The 19067-nt window shown below is 42.6% G+C and overlaps 1 protein-coding gene and 1 long non-coding RNA gene across 3 annotated transcripts; one reads left to right on the top strand and one right to left on the bottom strand.

The window, feature by feature from the left end:
* Window positions 1–711: 711 nt before the first annotated feature.
* Window positions 712–11081, bottom strand: LOC141755852 (uncharacterized). 2 transcript variants are annotated; one of them, XR_012591358.1, is made up of 5 exons: window positions 10816–11081; window positions 7875–7980; window positions 2577–2824; window positions 1091–1278; window positions 712–926 (listed from the first exon to the last, which is right to left on the bottom strand). It is a non-coding gene; the product is annotated as an uncharacterized LOC141755852 (long non-coding RNA). The 2 variants fall into 2 exon arrangements; XR_012591359.1 differs by lacking the exon at window positions 10816–11081 and adding an exon at window positions 10517–10807.
* prdm1c (PR domain containing 1c, with ZNF domain) lies at window positions 7912–17047 on the top strand. The gene is made up of 7 exons (XM_074615128.1): window positions 7912–8095; window positions 9450–9710; window positions 11334–11456; window positions 12394–12646; window positions 14686–15656; window positions 15772–15900; window positions 16190–17047. Exons 1-7 carry the CDS (start codon window positions 8069–8071, stop codon window positions 16736–16738), a joined length of 2313 nt encoding a protein of 770 aa, XP_074471229.1. The 5' UTR covers window positions 7912–8068; the 3' UTR covers window positions 16739–17047.
* The last annotated feature ends 2020 nt before the right edge of the window (window positions 17048–19067 follow it).

Raw genomic sequence — 19067 nt, 5'->3', positions numbered from 1 at the left:
AGCAGGTCTCATAAATGAAAAATACATATCCCACATATATAGCAAAATAATATATATAACATTTTAAATATTTATATAAATATAGATAGAAAATTGTTTTTATCAATGTTAAGACTATATATTGGCAACATAATATGTCACATATATGTACATTCATGTATGTGTCATTTGTATATTGCACATATATATAAAATGTATATGGTGTTTATATATATATAAATAATTATAAATTTGACCTATATGTAAAAAAAACATAAAAATAAATAAACCTACATATTTGTATGGGCTACACATACTGTATATGTCATATATGAAATTATTCCAATTTCTAATAGGTCTCATATACAGTTTGTACATATATGTTTTTACTTCATATGTAAGTTCTCTCCTCCCCATGTATGTTTATGCTAAGCTAAGCTAACTGTCTACATGATGCTGATAGCATTTTTGTCAGTGAAAACACTTGTATCTTCTCTTACCATCATGATTGATGCAGCGATACTGCTTTTCTGAACAGGTTTCACTTAATTCTTTCTTTAAAAAGGTTTATTCAAAGAACACGCAGAAACAACTATCCAGGCGATCACTGTCTGTAACAATTACTACAGCGTAAGGGATCTGTGACGCTCGCACAAGATAAGGAGGCACACAGTATGGAATGTGCATGCATGAATACGCAAGCATATTGCATCAGCTCATATAGGGGTCACAGCTTGGGTCTTTATTTGGGATATCAAGGAGGAAGTTGTGTGTGTGTGTGTGTGTGTGTGTGTGTGTGTGTGAGAGAGAGAGTTAGGGGAAACTCTACCCCGTGCCACAGTGTGACAGCATAGATCAGGTTCACCTCTGTTTGTTCAGTGGCATTCCAGAAATATGGCAGGAATCTGAGAACAGCAAGCTGACTGAGCTGAATCAACTCGCTGCTCCTGAGAGACAAATGGACAGAGAAAGAAAGAAATGCATTAAATTCCACAGTGTATGAGATCATTTCTTGTAACGTCATCACACTTAATAGTAGCATTTTTTTTCTGGTAACGTCTTAAGCTCTGCAGAACATGTAAGAGAGTGTGTGTTCATGGTTTGTGTGTACAAGTTTGTGTGCATCCTTCCCGGATGATGCGTCTCACTGCTGGTCATTATTACAGTCTGCCTTAGTAATCAAGAGGAAGACAAAACAATGCAAGGAGCCTTTTAATACAGTCAGGTGTGGCTCCTGGGGGTCGGACACTTCCTCTTTAAGAAGTCAGTCAATCTGGTGCTCAGTCGGAAAACCTTTAACTGAGAAAAAGAAGTTTTCAGATGACTGTAGTGCTGCAATTTGAGAAAAGTTGAGCAGATAATGGTAACATATTGCATGTGTTTTAAGAGCAATAGTAATATGAGTTCTTTGGGTGGACAGTTTAAAAGTGCTTGTTCTCAGTGAAAAGGAATACCAGAAATGTTATTCATCAGTATTAATAGTCCGTTGAGAATGGCTGATAAAGAGGGCTGGTAGCACTGAAAGCAAGTGTGGGAAGAGGAAACACTTCACTCAAGACCAAATACCCAGAAAGGATGTTTGTTTTTTTGTTTTTTACGTTATGATGAAATGAAGGGTCAACCACAGTGGGTTGAGTTCTCAGGGCAGGATGGTGGTTCCAGTTAGCAACCAAACCCATGTGTGTGCTTTCGTACGTGAGTTTTAAAATATAAAACATGTGTTTTTGGTGTATATGCTCATAATTTATGAACGGAAATAAACTTTAATATTCACATTTTGCACATAATACATGCAGTATGTAGCTGTACGAAGATAGGTCTCCCGTGACAACTGAGAAAAAGATATATGATTTTTGTTAAACTACTGTGACTTTTACGTTTATGATTATTTCAGGATCAGAACCGGAAAAAAACTTTATCACAGGGCAATGTAAATGTGTCTCTGACACGGCTCACACAGTACACATAGAATAAAAACATACACAGGATGTTAAAAACACACTTTTCCAACATTTCTGAAAAGTTGTCACATTATTATCAAGCAGAACTTCTTATGTAACAATGATGAGAATGAACAGCAACAAAACTCAACTAACCATGCATATGTTTACTGTGACATGCAAGTCAATATACCTAAGCAATTATGTTTTTTTGTCCCCATTTATGGCCATTATAACTGATTACTAGAGCAGAGTTAATCAGCTGCTGCTCGTCCAGTCGATCCAGAGCGAAGTTTGTGACTACGGCAGAGACAGAAATGACGCATGACAAATGTTCCAGACTGGAACATGTTTCAATTACACTGCAGACTCTTCAACCTGACACCCGGACAGCCCTTGAGTTGTATGTTAAGTACATTTTCTTCCCTGCTGCTTCACGACACTCTCTACCGATAATGATGCTCAAGCAAAGGGGCTGATTTTGATTTATCTAATTGAAAACCTGAAGATGTAGGTCTCAAATTGAAGCCAAATTATAAAAAATAATATCCAATGTAATTGTTTCTTGGCCCTCTGGAAATACTGTCTGTGTAGGTGTTGTCTATGTAAGCCCACGTGTGCATACGTCCTTGCTTTGTCATCAGCGTTGGACATTACCTGTCACTCACAGGTTCCAGACGTCTACACTGTGGGTCAGCTGAGAGCAGTGATAGCGTTTTTTTCCTCATCTCTGTGGGTGGTTTTGTTAGGAATTAAAAAGACATCTGTTGTGAAGTGCAGTAGCATTCCTCTTAGCCCTGAAACCACGATAATAACCCTTGGCCTGTCAACAGGAGATCATCCACCGGTTGAGGGGAGCCGGTTGGCAGACTAGGTGGGTGGTGGCTGTGGTGCGGTGCTGACACCTAAAGTGGAAAACAGGAGGGATAAAAAGATGGAGAGAGACAAGTTACATCACTGTTTTTTCTGCTCAAAATGCATTCATTAAGTTCATATTGTTCCTGTCATGTCAATAAAGTGGGTATGCGTGATTTCTCCACCACAAGAATATAGATTAGAGTGCTGCATGGTAAAGGAAATCACTTAAAGCAACATGAAATGGACGGAGAGGCTGATAGGCTGATAACAGCACAGCGTGGCAGGGGGGAAAAGTGAGGGTGACACGGGTCAGAGTACGGGGTCCGTGACAAGAAGATGGTTATGATAGAATTTGAAATATTTCTCTCTGAGTCAGCCGTACAACTTTAAGAAAGGCAGAGGTGGAGGTTGCGTCAAGCATTTCAGCTGTAATGGGTTATAAAATGGGCTCAGCCATCTCTGCCAGAGATCTTTGTCCTCATCCTCGGGGGAGGTGACGGGGAAGGAGTGGTCGCCTTTAGTCCTGCTGCGAGAAATGACCCCAGGCAGGTACAGACTCAAGCATGGAAATTACAGGGTTCAAGATACCTCAAAGGCAACCTTATTCTGTGTGCAAGCACTTCTCTGTATTCTGGTTTATTGACATTTACATTGCCAAACTGTAAGATGCTAATTTCCGTTTCCTTATAAGTTATTGTTGGAGCAAACGTTCACAAAAACACATTCTTACTTTCCTCTGATGTCTAACCATACAGGTCGCTTTGGGTTTATTTACCCGATTTTTGAGGAATGCATTACTGAGATTTCGGCCTCTCTATATATATATATATATATATATATATATAGAGAGAGAGAGAGAGAGAGAGAGAGAGAGAGAGCAGCAAAATAAGAAGAAAAGACAAAATACAGGCAGACACAGACTCCACCACACATTTCTATTGGATCATAAGTGATTATTAAGAGGGATTATTTTGTATCAGTCTATACATTGTTTTTAGAAAATTCCTGCATATCAAATATTGTGAGCATCCCATAAGAAAGACCATTCGACTTCATAGTATCAGGGTGAAGACAGTCACTCGAAATCTGGACAAGTCAAAGCAAAACTATTTGTATGACCGGATACCACTAGGAGTAAGTGAGACTGTGAAATGTATGAAAGAAGAAATAGCACATATGCAGTATTCTCTTAGAAATGAAAAGTTGAATTCATAAGAAATAAAATACCATATTGCTCAATTCAATACGCTTTAATACTACAGCCTTACTTAGTCTGGTATGACCAGTAGCCTATGGTGGCTTAATGGTAGATAATGTTATCAAACCAGTACGGAATCATGTCATTGCCAAGGCCATGCTGGCGAGAAACGGGAAACCAAGGCTTTCACACGGAGATTTTGAGGCACGTGAATAAACACTATCAGTGTGGTAAATCGCTAAATGATGTTGCGACAGTTACTACTGATGGATAAGTTAGCTTGAGTGGGAGGCTGCTGCAGTAATACAGTCATACAGAAAAGTTATAACAGCATCAGGCTGTCGTCTCCAACTTAATCTCAGCCTAAAGATCAAACAGTTGACTAATAACAGGTTGATAATTTACTTGGACGGGGGAGGACTAAAGGGGCATGATGGCGATCGACCTTAATTTATTAAGATATCGCGAACGCTCAGATTCAGGCAAGGTCGCAAAATAATGATCAGACATGTCTATAAAACAGACGTTTGTTTAACAAAATTACAATCGAAACACGTCAAATTGCATTGACATCTTCTGTTTTCTAGCCTCCAAAATGAGGGCGTGGCCTTGGCGATGACGCGATACCGGTCTGGTCTATACTGTTTTGTAACATTACGACAACTCTTCTCTTCTCGTGCTAATATTACTGTGTGTTCAGACAGAATGTGACGCAAATTTCTGGTGAGTTCTGAGTTCAGTGAGAGGCTGAGTTGAACACAGACAAACTCCCAAAGACACTTCGGTACGCATGTTGCAAGGCCCCTTTTCAGCAAAAGTCTAGGCGCTGCCTTTCTTCACTGGGCATCATGCACTTTTCGTTTCTGGGATTTTCTACAATGCTACCTAAAAAAAACTAAATGTCTGTCATTGTCAGTAAGTGAGCTTGTTTTTCTTGTCCGACATAGTAAATTACATTTCTCTTTGGGCGGTCATGTTCATGTCTCCATCCGCTCATCATCATCCTGTCATTCTAAGAATGTCATGTGAAATATCAGGTAGTCCGAGCCAACTACCAACTAATATATACCCACGCTCACACGCATCCACCCACACACATAACCAACGCTCCGAGCGCAATCTCGGCCCAGAGGCCTCTCTTCTCATAAGAAAAGTTCATGTTGTCGTTACGTGAATTACTCACGCGGCACATATGAGTAATAGATGTAGTAAAGAGAAGGTTCAGAGAGAGGGGCATTACAGAGGAAGAGGAGGTGAGCTGAATGGAAGGTGATGAATGAGATAGCTGAAGGCAAAAGAGAAAGAGCGAAACGGCGAGAGAGAGATAGAGAGAGAGGTGGATTTTAAATTACATGGTGGCTCATGTCAGCAGCCGTAATTAGCAGCTTGGTCAGGTGTGATGAGTGGGACAGGAAGCGTGAAGAGAAGGACAAAAAAGAGGAACAGAGGAGAGTCTATGAGGAACAGAATCCACTTGACACATGGCGATGCAATATGAACTTCCCCGAAGTAGGAGAAAGTGAATGAGAACAGCGTGCATGGCAAGTTCATGGCTATGAAGGGAATTAAGCTCACAGATACGTGCTGTCCTCAGTATGTCGCGTGTCAAGTCGCGTGGATGACAAGTCTGAAAGTTCAGACAATTCCTCAGTTGGCTGGCGGCGTGCCAAGTTAAATGTTGTCTTTGGAGAAAAGAACAAGGGGGGGGAGCAGAGTGGGGTGAAAACCGGGCTACACATCAACTTACAGCATGACACAAGTATCAACACATTGTGGATCTCACCCCCACTGAGCAGTGCAGTACAACAGGACAGCTGAGTCTCCTGAGAGGGAAAACACACCCGTAACAGTATTCCGTTCATTTATTTCAGCTCAGCATTTTGATGTCAAATTATTATTTTTTTTAATGGTGGGGCACATATTTCAGCCCATTCTCCTTCCCAGGCGCCATTTAGCACTGGTATGAGACGCACCGATCTTTCCATTAACTACGATGTAAACCCATCTGCGGCAACAGAAAATGCTTCAAGAATGTGTGCCGGGAGTGACTGTGGTGACGTAGTTTGAAGAGTGAAAAGACACACCGAGCGGATGTGAGGGGCGGTGTATGTGTCCAACAAACATGTCCCCTGCGTCACGTTACAATCAGCTGTTTCGTTCGTGTCCCGTGCTCACACCGTTCAGCGTCATTTTCACAAATGTAGTAGTTTAAGAACCGTCCATGTTGTTGTTTACCAAATCTAACTGTAGTGGTTTTGTTGCCTTATCCTAAAGTGACGCTAATGGTAACTATAGTGTTTTTGATGCCAAAAATAAAGTGACGCCAGGGGCGTGACGCCAAGGAAGGGGAGTGACGCCAAGGGGTGTGACATAGCGGCGGTATATGACGAGTTGGGATGAGAGCGCGTTGCATATGATGAGCACACACACAATAAGGACTTTTTGAAATATAAGAATGATGCCAAATGAGTTTGGATAAGAGTCAAACAACTCTGGAAGGAAGACAAAAAAAAGAGGTAAAAAGCAGAGAATCATATATTGTTATTATTGTCAATTTCAACAAGTCAGTAGAAAGACGATTGATCAGATTAATCATCATCAAACTATTTTGATAATCGGTTAATTGTTTATGTCAATTAGAACCAAACAATTGATAGTACCAGGTTGTCAAATGAGAGAATTTGCTGCTTTTCTTGATAGTAAATTGAATAGTTTTACCTTGTGCTCTAGGATATTGTGATGTTTTATCGGCCAAACAATTAAGTGAGAAAAGAATCGGCAGATAAATCGATAACAAAAGAGAATTTAAGTTGCGGTCCAATTTTAACCAAAAGTTGTTGTCATCTATACTTGTGTTGTCAAAAATATCAAAGTATCGATACATATCAATACTGAATATTTGAAACAGTTTCAATACTCATTTTCTGCAGTATTGATACACGGGTATGAGCTGCACCACATCTTTTATAAAAATAAAAACTGTTATGCCTGCAATGTCAAATGGTATCAAATATCAATATTTTTCAAGGTATTGTATCAAAGTTAGAAATTCCAGTATTGTAACACTAATCTATACTCTATTTGTTGTTTTAAAAGAGACTTTTTGTGGTATATTCATGCTCCAAAATTGCACAGTTAACAAGTATTACTCTGACAAAAAGAAAATATCAAGACTTTTGGTTAGTTTCACATACTTCTGTTTTATCTCGGTGGAGCTCAACATTAGCCTGTATCTGTATCAGCATGTCAAACAGGCAACACTGACACATACTGCAGAGTGGAAATATTTCAGTCTGCAGCTGTTGCTGTGATGAACAGTTGGATATTAAATGTCTACATATTCAAGACGTGTCACTTTACAAACTGCATTTTAAACTGACCATCTTATTGAGCTGCAGAAGACACAAGAAATGTGCCTTTTTAAAAACCACTGCGATGGAAGATTTAAGTGTCAAGATCAAGAGTTGTCATTTCAGGAACTGTCTTGGTGTCTATGTGGTTTATGGTGTGACAATATGGCGTGATGCTTTAAAAACCTGTACGCAAACAAGGTCTCCTGTGACAAATTCAAACTTTCCGAAGCTTGCTTCAAACTACACCAAACACCAAAATGACCTCATCTCCTCTGTGCTGATCTCTTGACTTCCAAACACAACGCAGGTAAGCTTTCCTCTCACTCTCAAAGATGGAGTGGGTGACTGTCAGAAAATGAAGATGTATTTGTCTGATCCGGACATAGCTGTGTGACAGGACAGCCAGTCCACCCCCCTGGAGAAAGCCTCACGCCCCGGGGCAAGAGAGTGACACACACATACAAACACTCTCCAAGGAGGAGTCATGGGGCAAAAGGGGAGGAGGGGGAGGGAGCAGAAGAGGAAAAGGGAGTGTATTTCTCTCACCTTCCCTCCTCCCATGCAAGAAGCAAGAGGAAGAGTCACACACTCGAGTGTTCAGTTGCGGGTCAGTCACACGCAGGTACATAGGATACTGAGGTTGGCTGAGAGACTACAAGAGAGAGACAGAGAGGACAAGAGACAGAGGACAGACACTGGTTGCTCATAGACACTCAGGGAGGGCACTGACAGCCTGACATATGTGTGGCTCCTCTCAAGGCTTCACAGTAAGTGTGCATCCTTCTCAAATCATCTTATTGATACTAGATTTTGTGTTAATTGTTCTATATTTAACATTTTTTACTTATTCTTTTTTTTTTTTTTGCATTACACAATGTCAAAGTAAGGTAAAAGAGTGCTTTCTAGAGTCAACCTGTTACATGCTGACTGAGAGCCCCCACAGCTGTGCGCCTTTTGACTCATGTCATGATTTTCACAATATATTTACTGCTGTGTCACCGGGTTTGACGGTTTCGGAGTGAGATGTCACGCTGCCAGTGACAGTCATTCCGTGTCAGCTGTGGTGACCACACTTGAGAGAAAAACAGGGTGAAACGTCGACCATATAAATCTCATCTCTCTGCACTTTTTTATCTGCCTTCCTTTTATTTCCCTCCCTGAGAATAAGCTGAGATATTGCGTTATTGCAGCATGTTTGAATATATATGTCAGATTACTGTGTGAGTTTGAAGGATTTTTGATTGATTAACACAACTTTTGAAAGAAAAAAACATCAAAAGGGGAATGACAGTCTTTCCATTTAGGCAGGCAAAAGATTTGTTTATATGTTATTGTGCAGGAATTGTATGCCATAAAAGTTTCACCCCAAGTTTTGAGTTGACTTCAGGAGCTCACATGAATGCTCACCAACTATTACCAACCACAGATCTTATCTATCGCTATCTCAGAACCTGAAAAAGGAAGTTCTGAGAGGGCACGTATGAGCATTGTCTTTTAATCACACGTCTCCTATCTTCTTCTCTTTTACTATTACACCATCTCATCCCATCAGTCGGGGCACTTTGACCACAATCTTCTTGAGAATAGACACTGGGGGACAGACAGAGAGAAAGGGACTGGCCGAGAGCCAAGTCCGAGTCAGTTCAGAGGAAGTCTGGTCGATTCACTGGGAGAGCTGATTTCCTTGTGAAAGTGGTCCTGCTCCGGGGGCTGACGTGCACAGGAACCTCCCTCATAGCCCAGGGGTTGTGATTCGGAGAGTCACAGGATGTATGGGACAGTGGGGGCAATGGGGCAGCGAGCACGAAGGTTCCACTTTGAAGTTTGTTTGTCCGGTAGCAGCAGCTGATGGGAAAGTTTTTTCCCCGCCACCTCCTCAACATCCCCGACTTGCTCTGTGTCACATCTCGCACTCTGGAATCTAATTTTAGCTCCATTCAAAACTTGACTTCCCTTGGTATTCCAGCTGTTGTTTGTATTGTCTGTGTTTTTTCCCTCATATTGTGACATAAAAGGAAAAAGGTAAAAGGAAAAAAAGTGTCACTCCCATTGCCAGAATCGTGTTTTTTTTTTTTAGATATGGAATGATTTGACTTTATGTCTCTTCTATCTTTTCTGCAGGCCTCCTCTCAGTGCACCACAGTCATGTTAACCTCAGAAAGCTCACCGCAAAGCACAGGGGTCATCGCAGCAGCGGCGGCGATGTCAGATACACAGGACGCAGACATGACCTCGTGGAGCGAGGCGAACTTTGAGGAGAAGTGCACTTACATCGTGAAGGACCAACTTCTGGAGGAAGAGTCCGAAAGCAACGGCAAGACACGAGCCGAGAGGTCCTTGCCCAGAAACCTTGCCCTGAAACGCTGCCGCAACTCCGCAGAGGTACGCAGCAAAGCACTCCTTTCTCGTCTGTGTGTTATAGGGGTGTAGGAAAATATCGAAAATATCGAGTATTACGATATTGTGTTTTGTGATACTGTGAAACTTCTCACAAACTTCTTCACAAACTCCGATTTTATGGCGGTGAGTTCTTTATATTATGACAGTTTTCCTAAAATGAGATTTATATATCGCCTTGCTTATAGTATCACAATATTGCAATACATTGAATTGTAATCCCTGTATCATGATACGTATCGTATCGCCATATTCTTGCCAATACACAGCCCTAGTGTGTTATTCAAATTGTTTAAGAAAGTGGAGTTTTAAGGACAAAAGTAAAGCAGGAAAATGATGCAGAATCATACATCTAAGTGGTATGTAAGCATCAGTTGTTTATGTTTTGTGTAACTGCCGACTTCTTGCGTCATGCCGACATCCTTCCATCCACTCATCCATCCTCAGGCGGGAAGTACTTGACATGTTGTTGTCTAATTTCAGTCTTTCCTCTCCGCTCTGGATGTGTTGAGTTAAAGCCGGAGAAAGGCGAGCCCCTCAGCACACAGCCTGAGGTCTCTGTGATTAGTAGCTACCTCAGATTCACAACCCTTTGTCCCGGCACACAATTACACCGTAAAGCAGAGCACCAACCTTATGGGTAACACCATAAACTATCTTCTGGATTAAGTGTGTGGCAGTTACGGTGGTTTAAAAAGTGGAGGATGGTTTATGCTTAACTGGACTGAGTAGGAAATGCAGATAAATACATGACAAAAGATTAAGAAAAGGAAACATTAGGGTTTCCTTACGCAAGATTAGGGTTGAGCCGTTGATGAAAGATGGTTGTCAGGTGAGATCAGAGGAAGTAGCCTGGGCGTCTGCAGCAAAATACCTGTAGCACCACTTGGACCTTCTAATAAGGTCTGTCTGGAGTCTGGCTGACACCAAAGAGCAGGATACGTTACAGTAATCTGTGACACAAGGGCACCTCAAATGGAGCGGTCTGACAAAGCGAGGGTAAAACTAGCTGATAAACCCTATGGCTGAGCATGTAGCGGTTGATACACGGTGCCAGTATTGCTCCGAGATGAAAGAGAGACTACATTACCATCGCTTCAGGGGGGGTTTGGACACGGAGCTCAAAGTGCAGTTGACTGGCCGGGGTGTGTCCGTGACACCTTATCCTCTCTCCCACACCCTGGAGGCTCGATACAGAGAGGGTGAGTTTCACACCTGGAGGTAGCAGAACAAGAGTGGTGGTGAAATTTTAATATGGTGGAGAAACTAAAGATAACGTGGGCGATTGGCTGATGAAATATTCAGCATGTGAAGGAGCGGACACGTTCTGTCACAGCCCAGCTCATTTTCTCTCGGGGGAAGATTTGTCATGACAGCAGATTTATATCAGTAAGAACAGCTTGGTTTTCTGGATAATTTTCCAGTGAATTGACCTGATCCTTTTTGTTAATCACCAAGAAACCAAGCAAAGGGTGGAGAGTCGGATAAGAAGGACTGCACATCCCTCTAATTAGGATTTTTTTTCAGCTCCGAGTGCATCCGGCTGCTCGCTCAGGCCTCCAATTTGTGACTGTCGTTTGATGATTTCATGTCCTCCTTGTTGGACAGGTGCTCGGGGTGACCAGCAAGGAGCTGATTCCTAAGGGGACACGTTTTGGCCCTCTAGTGGGGGAGAGCTACACGGACGAAACGCTGCTGAAAGACGGCGCCGACAGGAAGTACTTCTGGAGGGTAAGTGAGCTGCATGTGAGCTTCGTGTTGGTGTGTTTTTTCAAAAAACGTTCACATCCTGTATCTCCATCTGGAGACGCTGCTGTGGCACAAGTTAGCAGTTGTGGTCAACATCTGACATCCTGTGAGAGTACGACTCGGGTCTACCTATGCTTGGGTACCTTTAAAAGCTGTTGGATGAGATGGTGTTTAAATATGCAAGCACAGTAAATATGTTTGCCAGTTCCTTTGCATGGCTGCCTGAGGTCACACACACACACACACACACACACACACACACACACACACGCACACACAGCTGTTTGGTTTCAGTGACGCAGCGGTTCTCCTCTCTCTCTCTCCGCTTCTCTCGGCAGCGGCGGCGCTGCCAGTAAACACACCATACACTTCTCCAGACTCATAAACTCTCGCACTGACTAAGCGAGGAAGTGGCTTTGAGCCTGAGATTACTTCCATTACACACAAGTGCCTGTGTGTAATTCTTCAGTTTAGAGTCAGCAGCCTTGAAATCATGCAACCCCCGACCAAAACTTGCAACAGCCATAACACAGACGATGTGTTAACATTACAGCCATGACTCAGGTGACAGCACAGCTTCAAAGAACAGTTGTATCAGCTTAAAAGAGATGGAGGGATAACTCTTTAAATGAGCTGAATTTAGATTACTTTTTAAAACTACAGCAATACGTCACCACAAAGGAGATAGGTGAGAGTCTTAGTGGGCGAGATAGTATTCCCAATACTACAATCCAGTCATATGGTGAAATTCTCATTCAGTGCTGCTTTCGTAACTCTAGATGACTTGGCACAGCAGCTGAAAGTACATACAGTATTTACCATAAAGGCATCAGGAAACTTGTGACATCATGGTTTCGGATTCAGACCAGAGATGTCATCATCTGCTGACGTATCTCTCTCGTCTTGTTATATCTCATAGGTCTTCTCGGAGGGGCGTTTGCACCACATCCTGGACGGTTTGAACGAGGAGCGGAGCAACTGGATGCGTTACGTCAATCCGACCTGCGCCGTGGAGGAGCAAAACCTGGTGGCGTGCCAGAGCGGTTTGGACGTCTACTTCTACACCATCAAACCGCTGCAGCCGGGCCAGGAGCTCCTCGTGTGGTACTGCTCTGAATTCGCCCAGCGCTGCAACTACCCTCCAATGGGCCAACTGGCTATTGACAGTATTGGTAAGTGTCCAAGTAGTAGTATCTTATCTTAGGATGATGCAAGGACTGAGTGTTTCTGGACACCTTAAAATGACCTGTGATTGGCCAAAGATAGATTTTTTAAAGCTTGAAAACAGAGCCATGAGGAGGTGCAGAAGTCTAGTTATCTCTCAGAACACTTGAATTACAATATGCTGAAAGGTTATTATGGAATTTTTGCCCAATGATGCCAAAAATATTCTGCCTGCTGCCGCTTTAACAAGAACCCTTCCTGTGCCCACGCTTTGAGACACATCTGTTATTGTGGAGTAACAATCAAAGCGCCGGCCGACTGACACACTCTTTGTTTGCGTGTTTAAGAAGTTACTCAGTCCCACCCATGGCCCTTTTGTCAAAGCAGGACACAAAGGAGGAGAGTAGAGTCCTGAAAGCAGAGCTGGTGTGTCTCTAGGTATAGCCACAGTTACCTGCGTAACACGAGACCAATTTCAGGACTTTAGGCAATGTTTCAGTTTCCCTTTTTTAACTCCACATAGAAACACAGCTGGGAGCTTCCCTGATACACAAAGCATTTCATTCACAAACACAAAGAGTGCTGGCAGAGAGGCCGCGTGCACGCACCAAAATACTCATTTACACGCACGCTCACACACACTGGAGGCAGCCTGAGGGCGCTGACAGCATTCTGGCACGACTCCTCTTATTTATTTGGCTCTTAAGGAGGAAGAGAGGTAGGAACCGCTCCAGTGACTACTTGAACTTCCTGACAAGACGACCCGCTGACAGATTGATATCTCTCTCAGTGTCGGCTGTTTGTTTGCTAAGAGCTGGCCTCTCAGGAGAGAGAGGGGGGGGGAGGGTAACACGGGGGAGCACACAGTAGATAAGGGTCGCTCTGTGTTTGTGTGGGTTGATTGTGTCCAGGAGTAGGTGAAATGTGCGTGCATACTTCTGTTATTTTGTCTTCCTCTGTTTGTCAGCTCCTTCGTCTGTGCTGGTGTAAGCCAGTAAAGCATCTCTCCTCGTGACTTCCTAAGTGGAAGGATTTACTCAGAGGAATTACAGATTTGGATGCAGATCTCATAAAGTTGACCTGTGTGTAGACTTAAAAATAAATAAATATTATTCATAGGTCAGTTGATGTGTTGGCGGGTATATTTTCCACTCCGTCAAGCATCTTTTAGGATTATTTATGTCTGGGTGAAATCTGTGGTTCATCAGTCATTTTCAGATAAAAAAGTAGTTTCTCATCATGTGTTATCCTGTCCTGCTTGGGGTGGAAAATACTGACCGGTGCTCTAATGCAAATAACATATTGTACCCACCAACTCCATGTTATCTGTATCCTGATCAGACGCCTATTGTTTCACATGTGGTGTCCACTTTCATAGAGCGCTAGGGCAAGTCTGGGAGAGGGTGCACACACATCTTATAAAAACACACACACAGCTTTGGACCAGAGCAGGAGCCTTTAAGAGTAAAGATACTAGAGATGTTCCAATACCATTCTTTTCCTTCCTGATAACAATTCCGATACCTGAACTTGCGGTATCGGCCAATACCAAGTACTGATTTGATACCAGCGTGATAAAAAAAAGTAGAAATAATAAAAATATTAATAAATAATAATAATAATAATAATAATAATAATAATAATAATAATAAGAAGAAGAATAATGATAATAATGATAATAATGTTATTATTATTATTATTATTATTATTATCATTATTATTATAATATTACATGGACGTGATATGTTTACTGTAGGTATTAATTTGATGTATGGCCTGGCTCAGGCTAAACCCTTTTTTTCTGGGTTAATAAATTACGGTATCAGGTCGGTGCATAGACTGGCGTTCTCACCGATACCCAATCCTGAATTTTGGGCGGTATCGGACGCATTCATGATACCGGTATCGGTATCGGAACAACTTTAAAAGATACACATTGATTTCAACAAGGAAAATGTCATGGGTGTATGTCACTCAACTGAATGATGATACTGTTGCTGAAAGTCAAAGTTTCTGATGTCATTTCTCCATTTATTTTTCTGTCAAGCTAAGGAGAAGACAACAGGGAAACGAGGACACAGCGTCTCTGAAATCCTCCGAGACGAGCCTTCCAAATCCCCGGCTACCTGCCCCAGACGTCTGGACGGTCCCTCGTCTCGTCAGACCAACCTCCCGGTAGTTTTTCCCCTGTGTCCCCGTGTTGCCTACCCCATCCAGCCCCACTCAGAACCCATCCACGGCCATAGATATGCACCGCTGCCATCCTGTAGCCCTCCAGCTGCCAAAAGACCAGCTCTAAGTGTTCCCTCTAGTTTGCACTTCACCTATCAGCACAGTCAAGGCCCCGCTGTAGCCAAACCTTACCAAGAGCCTGATCGAGTTCATCCTGCTCTGAGGCATTCTCCCTATCTACTGCCTCACTACTCACTCGGCCTTAACAGCATTCTACCTCATTCATACCCGTTCTACAGAGATCGACTGAAACCTCACTTCACACATTTACTGCCTTTCGAAGGCTACGCACACTTCATCCATCCTCAGGCCAACGCACACAAAGACTTGACATTTGCACTATCCAACACAAACAAACAAGACCTCATTTTTTCACCAACCAGTGAGCACAGAGACAACAAGGACCTCATGTCGGAAAGGACAAACTACCTCAGGATCCCCTCAGATGACCTCAAACACTCTCCTCCCAGCAGTGACCTCACTAGACCCGCAACATCCAGCGCCTCATCCATGGTCACCTCATTCCGCAGAGCACTGCCTTCTCTTTCGCCTGGAGGGTGCTCACCACCAGTGGGCATGGCCGTCTTTTCAGACCGCCTCCCTTCCAAACCCACGTCTGCCACTCGGAGCAATGCTGAGGATGCAGTGGACCTCAGGAAGATCAAACGAGGGGGGCAGATTATTGGCTACAAGACCCTGTCTTACCCCCTCACCAGGCAGAACGGAAAGATCCGGTATGAGTGCAACGTCTGTGGAAAGGTCTTCGGGCAGCTGTCCAACCTCAAGGTTAGTTCCTCCTCTGACATTAAAAGTCAGAAAGAGAATATTAGAATTTACCAGGTTTCTTGAGTTTGATAGGATAAATAAATGTAATTACTCATCTCTGACATGCTGTCCTCAGGTCCATCTGCGAGTGCACAGCGGAGAGCGTCCCTTCAGGTGTCAGACCTGCAATAAGACCTTCACTCAGCTGGCCCACCTGCAGAAACACTACCTGGTTCACACTGGAGAGAAACCTCACGAGTGCAAGGTATGACTACATCTTAAATTAAAGAAATGGTTTGATATTTTACTTAACTAAAAACTTAACTAAGTGGTTCAAAACATAACGCTGCATTCAGATTTACAACTTGTTAGAACATTTTAAGTTTCGCTGTCACTTTTAACAACGTAGTAGGCATAATAGGCTCCTATTGACACACATCTATGGTGCTTATAGCAACCAATAACGCCTATTTAATGTCTTGATAGCAGTTGAATCGAGAGCACTGTGACTGTGATTCTAAAACATATTCTCCATGGCTCTGTTTTCAACACAGGTGTGCCATAAGCGATTCAGCAGCACTAGCAACTTGAAGACCCACCAGCGGCTTCACTCAGGTGAGAGGCCTTACCAGTGCAAGCTCTGCCCGGCCCGCTTCACTCAATTTGTCCACCTCAAGCTCCACAAACGCCTCCACACCGGGGAACGACCTCACCGGTGTCCCTGCTGCCCCTGTGCCTATCTCCACTACTGCAGCCTCCAGGTGCACCTCCGAGGCTTCTGCCCTCTCTCCCCCTCGGCCACCCACAGACACTCGCCGGAGGAGCTGCACCGAGTCAACGCCGAGATCGAGATGTTCGATATGAGCGAGGCGGCGGAGCAGCTCGAGGCCATGGCTACAGAGGCCGAGATGGACAAAGGGGATGTTATCGACCTGATAAAGAAGATGGAGACCTCGGGCCACCACAGTGGCGAAGAAGGGGAGACTGAGCTGAGCATCTACAAATCAGCAAAGGAGTGCTCTGCCGTTCAGCTGCACCACAGCCCTCTACCTCTGCATTCAACCAGCATCAAGCTGGAGTCAGGCTGCATATCAGAGCCCTAAAACAGCCTTGCTAATCCAGCCATATAATCCTTACAGGTCAACTCAGCAGCTGTCTGTTACTGCCCTATTTGAAGTAAAGCCTTATCTCAATCATGGATTGCCTAGCCTATACTCTACACAGGCTGTAGCGTGTGAGGAATCAAGACTCTACCAGCATGGCCTGGGACCAGAGACTTGATCGATGTAATGTATATGTTAATTTATTCTGTTGCTAACATTAATCTATACAAACAGAGATATGTGTCTTTTTTGTATCTCTGAAACATCTTCATGGACCAACAACTAAACATTTGATTTTGCATCAACAAAGTTTGTGGTTCACTGTGTGAGTTCCTGTTTCTATGTGTGTGCGTATTTAAGCCACCTATTTAAGGTGGCAATTACTGTACAGGCATGACTATGTATAGTGCCAGTGAGCAAAGTGATAACACAGAGGAAATCTCACTTGTTTGCATTATATTCTTGCCTTTGTGTGTGTGTGTAGTTTGCTGATGCGATGACGTAGATAAACATCCTGTTATGAGTCTTGGGACACTCGCCACCAGTAAGTGACAACCCTTCACCCTGGAAAAAAACACAAAACAACACATGACAAAATTATCATCAGTATCAATAAGATAATGTTGTTAATTTTATACATGTACTTCCATATTTTGGTTTCGGTATTAATCAGCTGACAGACAATAAACCCACAACAGATGACTCTACAGTTTATTCTGAGATATACTGAGTAGCACTTTTACAGCTAACTGTAAGATAACATTTGCCAACCATATATCTTAGAAAAAATATATTAAAGGTACAGTGTGAAGCATTTAAGGCAGGTGTGTCAATTGAAGGGCCACACTCAGAAATGACAATCAGATCTAGGGCCAGATATATAGTTTATTGATATGCTTTTATTTAATCAAAAGAATACAAATAAAATGTATTTGATTATATTGCTGCATGTCCCATATAGCTTTCTCACATACAATTTAGTCCACATAAAGCTCTAACAAAAGTCAACAAAAAAGTTGCTTAGCAACAACCTTTTTCACAGGCCTGAATATGACCACTCAATGGTTGTGTGGGACATTTAATAAAAAAAATACAAGTAAAAGATCTTTGATCTTGTAGTCCCATACAGCCTAGCCTTCTGGCATGCAGTTGGCTGCACATAAAACCCTAAAAATGACTTTGCAGTCAAGCAAAACTCACATGCAAAACTAGGCAGGCCAAAATTGATTGAGAACCTAAACTGATCAAATTTTGACACGTGATTTAGAGGGATCTATAGGCAGAAATGAAATATAATATTAATAAGTAGGTTTTCTTTAGTGTATGATCACCTGAAAATAAGAATTTTGTTTTGTTTTTGTTGTTTATATCTACATAGGGAGCGGGTCCTTTTCACGGAGCATCCTCACCGTTAGATGCCACCAAATCCTACACACTGCACCTTTAATTAATGCGCCAAAGATATATAAAAATATCATAACATATTGGGGCAGAAGGCCCAACAAGCATGCTCTGTGACTTTCTGTGCAGTAGCGTTCTGTGATCCTCACCTTACAAATTAAAAAGGGTGTCAGATGGCCGTGAAAGGTTCAAAGTGGACATCCAATGATGAGACAAATTACAACGTGTATCCTCAGTGCTGATGACACACTCCTGATCAGGTCACAGCGTGCCTCCCAGCTGCTCTGGAGCTCTTTTGAATGCAATGGAAGTAGACCAAAGAATATAATCTGCTAAAGCAGCATTAGGCAAGATTGGAACAAATATGATTTTTATAAAATGGTCACTATATCCTGACAGTAGTGAATGAGACAGGTAATCTGAAAAACAATCATGTTCCTCTGTGTCCTCCAGTACTCCTAATGGTATCTGCAAGATTTCACAGACCGGAGGAAAACAACCAATCAGAGCCGAGCTGGAGCCTGCCGTCTCTGAGCAGCTGTCAATCACTAGCAAACTCTGGTCAAACGGTCAAAGTAGGCAGCGCTGATCAAATATGAATCAATATTCTGTTACTGTAATGCCTATTTCTGGCATAAATGTTTTCAGAAACATCTTGTAGTGTACTGTTTAGCTGTAAAATGAGATTACATTACAGTAACAGAATATTAATTCATATTTGATCAGCGCTGCCTAGTTTGACGTTTGATCGGAGTTCGCGAGTGATCGACAGCTGCCTCCGTTGAATGAACAGCCAATTGGATCGCTCTCTTCTGTCCTCTATTTTTTTCTTTTTTTTTTAAATTTTCATCACAAACAGACAAAAAAACTAAAACAAAAAAATAACATCTGCAGACAGACTCACAAACATACCAACCCCACATACAAA

Source organism: Sebastes fasciatus, chromosome 18, assembly GCF_043250625.1.
Source record: "Sebastes fasciatus isolate fSebFas1 chromosome 18, fSebFas1.pri, whole genome shotgun sequence".
NCBI classification, from domain to species: Eukaryota; Metazoa; Chordata; class Actinopteri; order Perciformes; family Sebastidae; genus Sebastes; species Sebastes fasciatus.
This window is presented reverse-complemented; position numbering and strand designations above follow the sequence as displayed.